The 14,717-nt window shown below is 45.0% G+C and overlaps 1 protein-coding gene across 2 annotated transcripts in view; it reads right to left on the bottom strand.

Moving 5' to 3' along the window:
- Window positions 1-241: 241 nt before the first annotated feature.
- The window catches only part of IL17D (interleukin 17D), a 28,010-nt gene continuing 13,534 nt past the window's right edge, over window positions 242-14,717 (bottom strand). For both annotated transcript variants that reach the window (XM_081310805.1, XM_081310804.1), the window contains exon 3: window positions 242-1,658. In XM_081310805.1, coding sequence (XP_081166931.1) covers window positions 1,340-1,658 — 319 coding nt within the window. In that variant the 3' untranslated portion in view covers window positions 242-1,339. The remainder of the gene's footprint in view (window positions 1,659-14,717) is intronic.

Here is a 14,717-nt window from a genome sequence, read left to right on the forward strand (position 1 = left end):
TTTAACTTTACATGACTAGATGATCTTTGAAAGACCATCAAGTCTTGATTACTTTGAACCGTAACCATAAAATTAAGATGTAAATCCTCTAAGTTTCCTGTAAAACTCAGTGGGGTTCTGGGGGTGTCATTCAGTGGTAGAGCTCACGCTTAGCTCTTAAATCCTGTGTTCCATTTCAGTCAAACCCATCTAAGCAGAATTCAGGAAGAAATAAAATGCACACAGCCAACGTAACTTCCACCTACAATTGTTTTAATGATTAAAAAAAAACGTTTACAAATAATTGCATTCAGGGACAGACTTTGAACCTAAATAGAAAAGTAAGACAAACTTCAACATTGATCTCTGGAAATTCTAATTTGGCCCACATTTCCTTCATACTGGCCTGGTATTAACTAGGCCAATACAGGATAGGATTCTTCCTGAGAGTTGGCAAAGATGTCATATTCCACTTTTTTGTCCAGAAATTGACAACTGTGGCTTTCAAAAATAAAAACAAACAAACAACAACAACAAAATAATGAGAAAAATTTAAGTTATTATTAGTCTGAAACCATTTATGTACTCCTGAATAAAAACAAGTTTGGATTTGTGGAATTCACTTCTAGGCATCCTTTCTGCTCATCTGTTGGCCTGTGAAGACTTTCAGTGGAAGAAAGAATAGGTCAAATTCAGATATGTCCATTTCATTATTGTCAGCCAAGGGCGGGCAGGTTGAATTCAGAGCCCCAGGCCACATGCAAGCTGAAAAGAGTTTATCTGATGAGTCCAAATAGGCCTCTAAAGAATCCTATCAGAGGAAAACAATGTTATAAATTGCTTATATGTCAAGTAAAAAACAAATTAAATATAGTTGCTCTAAATTGCTAATATAAAAATAGTTTCTGCTCCTATTCAAAACAGTTGCTTTAAAAAGTAGTATGTACTCTACTTTTTTAAAAAAGATTTTAAAGAAAACTTATGTATCTGCATCTCCTTCCTGGATCAACCACCTAACTGCTGAGCACACACAACCACACACACTGCTGCAATCACAGGAAGCCTGAAGAAACCATTTCCAAATCCACTTGCCTGCTACTGAGTTCTGTGTGGCTGGCCTTATGCCAGTACCACACCGATGCCCTGTACCTGGTCATCTTCCCATCAGCCTTTAATAATTCTGTGCCCACTTTTGCCTAAAAAAAAAATAATAATAAAACCAGGGAATACCTGGGTCACATAACCTGCCAACTATTCTATATTGAAAGACTGCTCCTATTGGGCTGGGTCCATCTTCCTTGCACGTGTACTGTGCACAGGTGGCTGACCAAGTCTTCCCCCAACCCTTCCCAGGTGTCCTTCAGGGGCTAGACGGCTTGTCGTTGGGGCCAAGAAGAAGCTTGGCACCCTGCTTGTCAATGCTGGAGTTGATGCTGTCTGCAACCTTCTCCTGCTCAGGGACACAGGTGCAGCCCACTGGGATGGTGACGTAGTCCTCCATGTACACTGAGCGACCGCCCGCACAGGCAGAGGTGCGGCGCAGGATGACAGCAGGCATGTACACCGGGGTGCTGCGGAAGTGGAAGTCCTCCTCCCCAAAAAGCCCAGTCAGGCAGCCCCGGCACAAGCAGTAGGCTTCAGGCAGGTACCTAGGGAACCTTGCCGGGTCATAGGAAATTCTGAAAAGAGAGATTGAGGGATTAATTTGTGATTTGGGGGCAACTGACACACACATGGAGAAAGGGCAGCTTCTACAAGGTTTGTGCTTCTGAGACCAAACACCAGAAAAAAGGTGGGGAGCATAGTAAACAGTCTGTTGAAATTACTGATTAAATGAAATGGGTTGAGGAGGAGGCTAGGCCTTACATCTGACATCTTATCATCCAGTTAGTGTCCACCTGAGGCCCCACGCTGAAATAGATACACTTGAGCTTTGTTATATTTTAAATGCTGAAGACAGCATTTATATCTATTCTTGAGCCAACCCATAAAATTAACCTAAAGTCTGCAATAATGTAAATAGAAAAAAAAATTCTAGGCATCCTGCACATTTGACTACAGGGGCCAATGGAATAGAAAGAGACCCAATGTCTGCTTGGGGCCACCTCTGGGGCCTCTCCACCAGCCAGTCACAGAAGATGCGCAGGCTGGTACAGAGGCCATGAAGGGGAGACACTGATGCAGAACCACAAGCAAAGGCAACTGCAGGACATCTGTGTTGAAGTGCACGGTGACTGTGTCCATCTGTCTGTTGGGGTCCATATGCCTTTCTGTTTGAAGGAACCCACATGGCACAAGGAGAGGGCAGGACTGGCTGGCCTGGGATATTCAAAAACTGGTTTAAATTGGATAAATTTCATTCTCCTTCCAGTCTTCCTATTTTGGGATCAAATGCCAAGAACTGAGTGTCAGTACCTCTGGAGCAGCCTGGGCCAGGTGCCAAGGAATGAGCTGGTTGTCTGGGCCAGGTGGCTTCCTGGGAGGAGGCAAAAGCAGCACCAGCCTGCCCTCCACAATCCACCTGCACAGCTCTACCAAATCAAACAGTCATTCTCAGGAGCCCAGGAGACCGCAGAAAGCTCCCTTTATAGAAGTAAGCACTGTTCCCGTTTCTTACTGGACTGCCATGACCCTCATTTCTTGTTCCAATAATCTGCCCACTTAAAACATGGGCAATCCTCTTATGAATCCACTTCTCTTTCTTCAGGGACAGAGTCCTAGAGATCCTAAAATCCCACAATCACAGTCTTGTCTTCTCTAACCTGCTCAGCAATATACATATACTTGAGGACCCACAATGTGCCAGCCCAGGAAGACTCACAAGACCCTACAGCAGCCTCTCAGCTCAGTGGGGCCTGGGGAAGGGTAGACAGATGGGTTTGCAGATCTTTCCACCCTAACCCCAAGATGTGCAGGTTGTGCCATCTGGTTCCAGACCCTAACCGGCTCAACACAGACGGTGCCACAGCAGGGCACCAGAGTGCCTGCCTCAACCTGACCCACCCCACCTTGCAGTGTCCTAGGAATCCTGAGGACTCTTTTTCATCTAGCTCCTCACTACTAAAGACTATGACTCAGAGGTTTCCAGTTAGAAAGTACATTCAGAGAACCCAGACTAAAGGAGGAAGAGAGACCAGTGACAGGTCTGGGGGCTGATGAGTGCTGAATAGAGGTGAGGGTGGGTCTGCAGAAAGAAGGAACTGGAGGGCAGATACTGCCCACTTATCTTGGTGTGGGCCAGAAAGCTGGGGGTGGAGGCTTGGGGTAAAGGAGTTCCTGCTAGATGTAGAGCCCCTTTGACTCCCTTCCTATGCTGTTTTAGGGTGCAGAGAGCCCAGATGAAGGCTCATAAAGGGGTGCGGGGGACAGTGCAAAATCCAAAAGTTGTCTTAACATAAACAACATTTTTTTGTCCACTTATGCTTCCCTCCACATGCACATGAATAGTTGAAAGGGTACTTTTTATGCTCCTCCCCACTACTGTTTTTTTCTGTGATTTGGAAGCATAATGAGCCTAGAAAATCCTTGCCAGGACTGAGGAAACCATCCCCCCAGTCTTCCAGGGTTGTGAGCCTCCTGACATCCCCCCTTAGTACCTCTCCACTGGAATGTACCCGTCACAAAAACTCAAACCCCTGTGCTTTGCTTTCAAAGGCCACCAGATTGGTCCTTACCTCCATTCCTTTCCACAGTTCCCCTCACTGTCTTCTCTTTCAAGCCTCCTATACTCTGGGAGTTCCAAGGGGAATGTTCCTCACATCCCACAGCTAAGTTCTGCTTAAGGTCCTTTTTCTCCAAAAACCAGTAACAATTTACTGAATTCTTGCCTATTCGGTGAATTCAGGTCCAATTCAAATCATTATCTTAAAGGTTTCCAAATTTCCTCAGGAGAATTTAAATTCTTTCTTCATATCCTTGTAACATGACTGGCGATGCGGCTCTGTGATAGAGCACTTGCCCAGCATGTGCAAGTCCCCTGGCTTTAATCCCCATCACCACGAAAAACAAAAACCTGTCCATGTTCTTGTAACACGTGGTGCCTCTGGACAGAACTCTATGTTGTCTGTCTGCCTGTAACAAAGACTCAGTCTCTTTACTTTTGCCTGAACCTCTGCCTCCATTTTGCATCTGTCTCTTTTGCTATGAGTTGCCTTGGATTCTAGAAACAACCGGTCCATTATGGTGGTGTCCTTTCAAAAGCTCATGTGTAAGTTAATGCAAGAAGGTTCAGAGGTGAAATGATTTAATGGTGAGCACTGTGACCCAATCAGTGGACTAATCCCCTGGTAGAGATTAATTGGGTGGTCACCCTAGGTCGGCAGGGTATGGCTGGAGGAGGGTGAATACTGGGGGAGTGGGGGGCATGCCTTTGAGGTTTATATTTTATCTCTGGTAAGCACAACTCTCTGCCTCCTGGTGGCCATGTCCTGAGCTGCTTTCTTCCTTCCCACTCTTCTGCCACAATGTTCTGCCAGACCTCGGGCCCAGAACAATGGAGTTGGCTGTCTATGGACTGACACCTCTGAAACTATAAGCCCCAAATAACTTTTCCTCCTTACTTTGTTCTTGTCAGGTCTTTTTGGTCACAGAAAAAAAAAAAAGCTTACTAAAACAACTTCTGATTGATAAACATCTTGTAATGTCCTGGAACCACTCCCCAGGCAACAGTAGCTGTCGTATCACCAAACTGCAGAGTCGGATAAGAATGGACAGTCCATGCCTGATCAAGACCATCTGCTTTAGTAGCTGCATAGAACCTCTGGCTATGCAAAGCCCAATCTTTGCCCTCATTTCCCTTTCTATTAACATCAAAGTCATTGTCAGTCCCCTGCAGACAGGGCTAAAGTTGTGGGTCCCCTCATCTTCCTAGTGTAACTGTACTGATTAAAGTTTTTTTCCTGCTTTTCACCATTACTTTTCTGCTTAGTGTTTGGGGCAAGCGGCTGCACCTTATTTGTTGGACCCCAGAGTCAGGCCTCTGGTCTAGGATTCTGGTAACATGCCCCGGACAGAAAGGTCAGACTGTGTGGTCATTTCTCCTCTTTTCCTCATGGCCCATTCCAGCCTGGGTGCTGGGGACGGGTTAGTCTGCCTGTGTTGGCTTCTGACCTCACAACCCAAGGTGAATTCAAGACCCTAACTTAACATTTGAAGGAAAGAGATTTATAGTTAGTATTCACAATATCACTTTCAACCTTTATCCACTGAATATCTGAGGGCTTTTTCAGGCAGTAGGGATACAGACAAAACACATACCCACTATCCAAGATTCACAATCTGGAGGGAGACATGCTAATAAAAGGAGTTCACCTGGCCTGTGAGAGGCTTTAGGAAAAGGTGGCTCTTGACTGGATTTATCTACATGAAGAAATGAGAAAGAGCCTTTGGGGTGGAGGTCAAAGTACAGGATAGAGGGAGTAGGTACAGGTGGGAGGCACAAGTTGAGAAGGTCACAGGGATGAAGAAAGCTGCACCCTGTCAGGAATGCACATCCCTCAGGAATTCTGGTCTGACCCTAAAGGCAACAGGAGGGGAAATGACCTGATCAGATGGATGGTTAGAGAGATCCCTTCATCTCTGGGGAGGAACAGCATCTGGGGCCCAAGAGGGGCATCTTAGCTGAAGCTGATTTTGAATTATTGGTATACGGATGGTGACTAAGAGAGGACCATGTAAGGGAGAACAGAAGCAGTAGAGGTCACCAACTTTGAGGGGAAGAAATCTGAGTGTGGATACTGTGACATCCTTGAGGCCAAGAAAGGCAGAGGATGGAGAGAGAGGTGGTCAAAAGCTGAACTTGAATTGGAACCAGTTTATCAGACATGGGGATGGAAAGTCTTAGACGGTATGTCATTACTATAACAATGTGCCTGGGATTGGGTAATATATAAAGAATTTAGTTCATGGTTCTTGAGACTGGGAAGCCCAAGAGCTTGGAGTTGGTCTCTTCTCAGTATCTGGGGAGGGCCTCATGCTGTATCATAACACAGTGCAGGGCAGCACATGGTGAGACAGAGCAAGGGCGCCCACTCAAATCTCTCTTCCTCTTCTTATAAGGAAGAGGAAGCCCCAGGAAGCCCCACCTCGTGAGCTCATCTAACCCACTTCCAAATGCTATCAACCTGTGAGTTTAGGAATTACACTTCCAACAAATGAACTTTGGGGAACACATTCAAACCACAGCAAAGCAATATGAATGTGGGAAACTTGATAGGATTTCCAAGAGGAAAAACTAGGAGGGAACCTACATATTAAAAGGGCCTGAGAAAGGGACACAAACCCCAGGAGCATCGCTGCCCTGGTGCAGTGAAGACTCATTGAGCCGCTGCCCGTTCCCATGTGTCTCTGTCTCAGGAATCAATTATTTGGTTGCTTTAAAAACCTATCAAATCCAAACTGAGGCACCTCCCACAAAACAACTGACCACTGTCCTGGGGCAGAGAAGAGGCATCAGGAGGGCACTTTGAATGAAGTCTGCAGATGAGATAACAGTGTCCTATTATGTTCATTGCCTGATCTTGATTAATTTGCTGGCTATTGATGCTGCCACTTGGGAACACCTGGGTAAAGGGTGTATGGGGATTTCTTGTTCTAATTTTACAACAGTTTTGCTACTTTGAACAGTTGAAAATAAAGAGGAAAATTTTAAATTTCAAAAACCTCCCTGATGGAGAGAAATCAGGGAAATCTGAACCTGACTGAGTATGTAGATATTAGGGAAGTATTAATTTTAAAGTGTATTAATGCACTGTGGCTTGACAGCGCCCTCACTTGAAGATGTGCACATCAACAGAGACTGCTGAACACTGGGGAGGTCACTGGGTACCCTCTGTGTTTGGCCAACAGGAGATGGTGATATGGTAATCAGCAGGGCACAGATTTGGGCTGTGCCCTCCAGGAGTGCACAGGTCTGTGGGCAGGACAGGCTGGCATCTGTCAGCTCCATGTGATACCAGGTTCAGGGACTATGGCCAGTCCCAGTGTGTTAGTCAGCTTTTTGTCACTGTGACCAAAATATCTGATAAGAACAACCTAGAGGAAGACAGGTTGGTTTTACAGTTTCAGAGGATTAAGTCCACGGTCCATCGGCTCTATTGCTCTGGGCCTAGGTGAAGCAGAACATCATGATGGAAGGCATGACAGAGAAAAGCTGTCAGCTCGTGGCATAGGGAAGGGAGGGAGGGCAGGTGAGGAAGGGAGGGAGGGAAGGGGTGAAGGGGGAAAGAGGGGGAGGGGGAGAGAGAGAGGGAAAGAGAGTGTGTGAGTATGTGTGCAAGTGTGTGTGTGTGTATCAGGGGTGGGCATGCCCTCAGAGACTTACTTCTTCCAACTAGGTCCTACCTCCCAGTAGTCCATTCAACCATCAGTGGATTAATCTGTTGATGACATCAGAGCCCTTAGATACAATCACTTCCCAAAGCCTCACCTCTTGAACATTGCTGCATTGGAGACCAAGTCTTCAACACATGAGCTTTGGGGGGACATTCCAGATCCAAACAATAACACCCTATGAGGGGTCTGAGGAAATGCTCTACATACATTGGAGATGAGGATAAAAGACAAGAGGGCTAAGCAAAGAAGAGGGCTCAGGGACCTGCAAATACGACGCAGCAACACACACCTGAGCCAGAAAACAGATGACTGCAGTGGGTGGAAAACTGCAGCTGGAGTGATATGTGAGTGTGACTGTGATAACTTGTGTGTGAGCATATCCAAGTGTGAGCATGTCATCATGTGATATAAGCATTGCATACCTGAGCAGGTGTAAGCATGTGTGAAAGAGTGTGGGTGTAAGCATTTGCATGTGTGAGTATAAACAGCATGTTTGTGGATATGTGTGTGTGTGAATGTGAGGGCACATAAGTAGGTGTGTATGAATGTGTGTGAGCATGCATGGGCACAAGCATGTGTGAATATGAAAAGTGAGAGTTTATGTGTGTGAATGTGTAGGGGGTGTCATGTGAATATCGAGTGGGAGAATGTGTGTGTGGGGGTAGCGATCTCATGAGAAATTCGAGGTGGAAGCGGAGCAGAAAGTGGAGATTGAACCCTGCAGCCCCTGGGAACCAGGATTGGAGGATGAGTTGCCCAGCACAGTTGAGATTCCTGGAGGAAAGTTACCCAACAGCAGGACAGAGAGTAAATTACAGGCGCACTAGAGGGCTGGGGTGCATTAGGTGCTGATTTCCTCTTTGGTGATGTCGGCTTGACCTGCTGGCATCGACCATCCCTTTCAGTTTCACTTAAGATTTGTCTTTCTGTACAATGTGGTGTCTAGGTAGCTACTCAGGTCCCATCACCCTGGGTGTCATTCAGAAGCAACTGGTGCTTGTGCATCATCCTTGTTAGTTTTGTAGGTGAAAGACAGTTGCTTGGATGTATGAATGGTCAGAGGCTCATTGACTAAAAATATTCATCCCCAAAATATCTTATTGGTCCCTAGGATAGACCTTTTGACCATCACCATGACCCTTTTGGCTAAGGACTGAAAAAAAAAAAGCCACCTGCCCTTCCTCTTCATCTCTGCCTGGGAGATGAAAAGAAGGATGAATATGAGTTGTTTTCAAATGGTGTACAGACTAGGAGGGTTCTCTTACAATAGAAAGACCTTATGAAGGTGGGGGCCATTTACAATGAATGGACCAGCCTATGGCCATGGCGTTGATGTCAGCGGAACCAGTGCCACAGACAGAACAGCCTGGTGTGTTTGGAAGGAAGCTGGTTAGAGCTGGAGAAGTCATGCCAGAAACCCTGGAAATCTCAGCAGAGCCAGGCACAGACACTGAACTCAAGTCTGTGCCCCCAGTTTCCTGCCTGAAATCTGGGGAAATCAGCAGCCAGGAGCGCCTTTTGGTTTCAAAAAACTGCCATGGGAAAGAAACAGAAAGACACTCCATCTGGAAACCTTTCTTTTCCCATACATGGAAATGAAACCCAGCAAGAATTCTGCACTGTGTCCTTGCCTCCCTGGGAGCAATCATTCTTTTGTCTCCACATTTTCTGCATGCTGATTTGCGCAAACTTGGCACAGGGACATACTTGAAACACATCAACTTTTCCCCTCTGCTGGATCTCAGAAGTGGCCAGGGCCACGTGTGAAGTTTGGCTTGAGTGAGTGACAGCTGGCCTGGCTTAATCCAAGAACAAAGGACAAGTCCTCCAGGGATGATTAGAGGTGATGGAAACTGAGCTTTGGGAGGAATGTAAGTGACAGCAGAGACAGAAAAAGAGTGCTGCCCCTGGGGCCTGGACATGTTAGGAAACAATTCCAAGCGGTTCCGGAGGTCAGCTCAGAGAACAATGAGCACATTCCCAGGAGGAATCGGCCACCTGATGTGTTCTATCTGATGCCCAAGTATAGCTGGAGCATTACTGGCACAAACTTGATGTGGCGCACCCTCCCACCTTGCAAGACTTGCAATTATTTCCATTTCAAAGTAGCAGAGGCTGAGTATTATTGTTTCCCCTCACAGTTATTCGAAGACTCCAACCCCAGGAACAAAGTTGGGGGGAAATGCCTTCCCCATTCCTATCTGGAAACCCACTCATACCAGAGGATCTAAATAGAGACAAAATAGTTTCCGCCATGTTATTCATCAGCTCTGAAGGTTGGTGCATTCAGCCCAGTTAAGACTTTCTGAAAAGGGCAGGATGGAGTTGATATGAGTCTTAGACTTGAAATTTTGGTCCAACCGGTGACCTTGGGAAAATCACTCCAACCTGCCTGGTTCCTTGCAAAATGAAGAGGAAGGCTCTTCCCCAGTTTCCTGAAGGCAGGACCAAGGATGTGGTATTTGTTTCAATGTTTTGTGCTTAGAAAAGAACTTGAAATAAACACATTGAATCTCAAAGGTCTTGGAATTGCCCCCAAATCAGTCTTTTTTTTTTTTTTTTTCCAAATCAGTCTTAAAATCAGTACAGTTCTAACTAAAATCCCAGTAAGACTTCTCTAAGAACTTGATGAGCTCACTCTGAAATTTATATAGAGGCAGAGAGAGCACTTTGGGAGAAGAATGAGGGAACAGACTAGATATAAAGACATTATAAATGGAAAAACCAAGATGCCTAGCATCCCCTGGGACACTGAGGGACAAACAGCTTCCCTTGTCAAGAATGGAGAGTTCTCTGAAAAAAACCCTCTCACTGAGGGAGATAGGAAGGTGGCTCAAGATTTCCAAAGTGTGCCACCTGCATTGGAACTGTATGTGAGCTCTTCTTAAAAATGCAGATTCCCAGAGAATGATAAATGTATGAGGTGACGGATATGCTAATTATCCTGATTTGTTGATTACATAACGTATACATACATCAGATCATCACAGTATGCCCTGGTTATTGTGTCAATAGAAAAAATATATATAAAAAGAACAGAAAAAAGGTGGATTCTCAGACTTCACACACACTTGCTGAGAAGCTCCATTTTCACATGCTGCCCAAGGGATCTGCTTTGTTCATTTAAACTGGGAGTCACTAATTGACATAAATCAACAGAAACCCATTCCTGGTTGCACTGTCAACAGTAGTTAACTGATGTTGCCACAGGGTGTTTTGTGATCTGTTAACCACCTATATACTGATTGCAGCTGATGGCAAATGATTGGATGGTTGCATTTTCCTGGTGCTTGGATTTCATGACCATATCAGCCCAGGAGTGTCTTATGCTGCAAAGTCTAATTCATGCAAAAAAAACATTATTAATCCAACAAGAATTAGCATTGCCATTAGCATCTCAGTTGGAGGCACATAAATGAGTTTCTTCAAAACAGTGAAGCTGTTCCCCCACCCCTAGAGATCTGCAATTAATTGCTGTGGAATGGGGCCAGGCTGTTGGTATTCTTTTAAAAGTTCCCCAGATAATTCTCAAAGATAGCTCTTGTACAAGCCATTTTGGTCTCCACATTTAAGAGAAGTAATGAGTCATTAACAGAGAGGTTTTAGGGCTGCGGATACAGCTCAGTGATGGAGCACTTGCCTAGCATATGAGAGGTCCTGGGTTCCATCCCCAGCACTGAAAAAAGAAACCAGGGTTTATATTAACCTTCCATCTTCTCATTTTCCCTTTAGAACATGCCCTGCATGGTTGTGATGCTACACAAAAGTCTCATTGTGTACCATAGGCCCCCCCAACTACAGGGCCAGGTTCAGGGGGCCTTATTGGCTGATCAGGGGGTAACTGGGGACACTGGAGGCCACAGCTTCCCTCTGGGGGAAAGCTGTAGCCAGGAGGCCCATCAGCTCCACCCTCTTTCCATCTGCTAAGGCCGGAGGGAGCCAAAGAGCTGCAATACATGCTGCCAAGAAGCTCTGAAAAATGCTTTTCTGGCCCCTACAGGAAAACATCAGTGTGCATTTCTCATGAAAGAGGGCATGGAAAAATCAGTCAGGGATTGCAGCAGGTCTGACCAGGGCACGGTTCCCCAGGGCATTCACCTGGCCAAGGAGAGCTAGAGGTCGGTCTTGTTCCATCTGGGGACTGCGGTTGCCTTCGGTGCCATCCTGAACTTGGCACCAAGGCCAGGCCTGAAGTTGAGCCAGTGAAAAGCGCTCCAGAGAGAACCTGCTCATCTGCCAACAAGCCGGCTCAGGGTCACCAGGAGCAAGAAGGCTCTGCCTGCCCGCCCTCCCCTCACTCATGAGGGGAAACTGAGTCACTGACAGGGGAGGGAGCTGGCCTACAGTCACCCAGCTCAGCTGGATTCGCCTAGTTGCCTGCACCACAAGCTACATGGGCCTCACAGACCTAAGACTCGGCTCTACAGTTTGTGGATATTTCGCAACCAGACAAGTGCCTGGTGTGGCAATTTTACAACCAGGAAGTCCATTCATTTCATGTAAAATCTGCTGTTTTGGGAGGTCTGGAAAAGGAAAGATTCAGGCTTTGGAAAAGAATTTGGAAGATAATTCAAGAGGGAAAAAATTTATGGCAGAGGGAAAGAAAGAGAAATGAGAATGAAAGACCCAATTTCTTGAAGGCTTTTATTCTTTTGTCATGGCAAATGCCACGCATTGGGCACAGCTGGGAGACTCTCTTCAAAGGAAAACACAACTCATGTCCATGGGATAACTAAGCTCTCTACCCTGGGGAAGCTGTAGAATGTGGGTTCAGAGCCATCTTTGATGTGTCTGATCCTGGGGCACGAGGGAGGTGCCCCTGTGCACAAAGGGAGAAGCCCACCTGGCCCCCAGGAAGTCAGCTGTCACCACATACAGGCCACGAGAGATAGTTAACATCACATTAGCCTAGCTTCTTTCTTTAATTCCAGGAGAGTTCCTGGTATTTTCTCTTTGATGGCTTAGTAAGTTAGGGAGCAATGTCCTTATTGTCCTCCTTCACATTCTTCATGTGCCATCTCTGGAGGACAGACACCATGAGGAATGTCACTTTATGGCATGCAAGGAACTTCCTGCATTTGCCCAAATCTTTCTGTTGGCATGAAGGGCACACGCATTCTATTCAGGTGAGGAACATGGATAGAGGAGCCCAAGGAATGATCTATTGTCATCCCTCCTGGCTACTCTAGGAATGCTAAAGTAAAACCCAGGCCCTCAAGGGAGATAACTATCAAAGCAAAAACGATAATCCCATGACAATGCTTTTATTTTTACTCTGTGAAACAGTGATAGGTACAGCAGAGCCTGATGTATTTTGAGAAACCCAGAGAGGGGAAAAGTGAGCTGTACTTTGGATGACTCAAGGTCACTTTTCCATAAAAATATTTTTTTGGGGGAAAAATATCAACATTTTTTATGTAAGCTGCTTTAACCAATGCATGTCTCCTTTTCTACCACAGAGAATAAGGATGAACAATACCAGCCCTCCATTTCTCTGGCTGTAACGGAGACTTCCAGCCAATCACACTCTGTTCTATTCTCTTTTCCTGGACCTTTCTCTAGCTCTCCCCTTTTTTTCTTAACAGAACATTATCATTATAATATTGTACAGATAGGATACTGTGCCCATGCTTATATGGATAGAGAGATATATATACTAGATATGATATATAGCTATACCAGAATTATACAGATTTTCTTTGAAGACAGAAAGGCTAGTTTTAAAGTCATAATAATAACCCATAGGTATGAAGCAGGTGCCCAGCAAAGAGTGAATATACTAAGGAAAAATTATAGAAAACGAATAGGAATCCCCAACCCCACAAATTCTAAAGATCACTGGGACGGGCCACCCCAGAACAGATGATTAGACTGGATTTTGGCAAGGTGCTGCCCCCTGTTGTCCACAGTTGCCACTGCAAACACCTTTGCTGACGGGAGCCCAAGGCAGGGAAGGACAGAAAGAACCCTGTTACCTGGCTGCGGGTGCTCAGGCCATGGGGCTTCTCACTCAGCAGGAACCCTTTGTGCTTAGTGTTGGCACACACATTTGGAAGTACATAAAAGAGGGATGATGCATTTGAACAAAGATGAACAGGAATATCTTTAAAAGGCTACTTGTATAACTTTCCCTGATATTATACAGCAGTCCTCACTTATCTACCAGGTATACTGACCCTGCAAGACCCCCTGTAGATGACCTGAAGCTGAAACAGATAGTAGGAAACTCTATATATTATATAGTTTCCCTATATATACATGCATACCTATTAAAAATTTACTTTATAAATTAGGCACCATAAAATATTAACAAAAACTACTAATAACACAGAACAATTTTAACACTATAATAAAAGTGATGTGAATGCAGTCTGTCAAAATATCTCTCTATACTAAACTCACAATTCTTGGGATGACATGAGCTGATACAATGCCTGCCTGATGAGATGAAGTGAGGTGGATGACGTAAGCAGTGTGATGGAGTATCAGGCTACTACATAAGGGTCACTTGAACACAAGCATTGCAATATTACAACAGTCAACTTAATAAGATGGCTACTATGTGGCTAACAGGAGGGTAGTATATACAGTGTGGGTATACTAGACAGAGGGACAATTCACATCCCAGGCAGGGGTGGGATGGCAAGAAAGTTTACCACCTTATTCAGAAGGGCATGCAACTTAAAACTTAGGAATTGTTTATTTCTCAAATTATCCATTTAATATTTTTGGACATAGATTGAATGAAACCACAGGACGTGAAACTGTGGAGAAGGGAGGGATGATGACACTCTTAACTGTTCTTTCTCTAATATTATATTCCTTTGATAAAAAAGTATTAGATGGAGAGAAAGTGAGGTGAATTTTAGGAGGGAAGCTCACAGCCCATAGCTCTCCTCTATTCCTGCTTGGGCCCTCCACAGCCCTCAGTCAATATTTGATGAGTGAATGTGCCATTAAGTTTCTATGTTGGTAAAAATGGAACAATTAATGGACAGTCCACACGAAAAACAGGATGTTAGATTAGCTAAACTTAAGGGTTAAAGGAGTGGTGAGCAAAAATATTCCTTTTATAAAATTCAGCATTTTCCCAATGAAAACTGCTAAAGTGCAGCATCAATAAACACCAGATGATGGATTTGTTAGAGCATGGGGTCACTCTGAATGGACCATCAGAAAGGCAGTGATGACCTTGCCCAACTCACAGGTAGAAGAAGCTGTGCTGAAGTGCTCAGGATATTTAATAAGTAGAGATGTTCTCAGGTGCACTGAATGGGCAGCATTCTTCTTTACATCTGTCAGTATTCATCTACTTGTTCTACCTGCCTATTGGTGGATGCTGAGGTAATTTCCAGCTCCTTAATATTACTAATTTGTGTCTGTGTTTTTCAATCAAGATTCCTGAG

This window comes from Spermophilus citellus (genome assembly GCF_964194105.1).
Source record: "Spermophilus citellus genome assembly, chromosome: 1".
Lineage (NCBI taxonomy): Eukaryota > Metazoa > Chordata > Mammalia > Rodentia > Sciuridae > Spermophilus > Spermophilus citellus.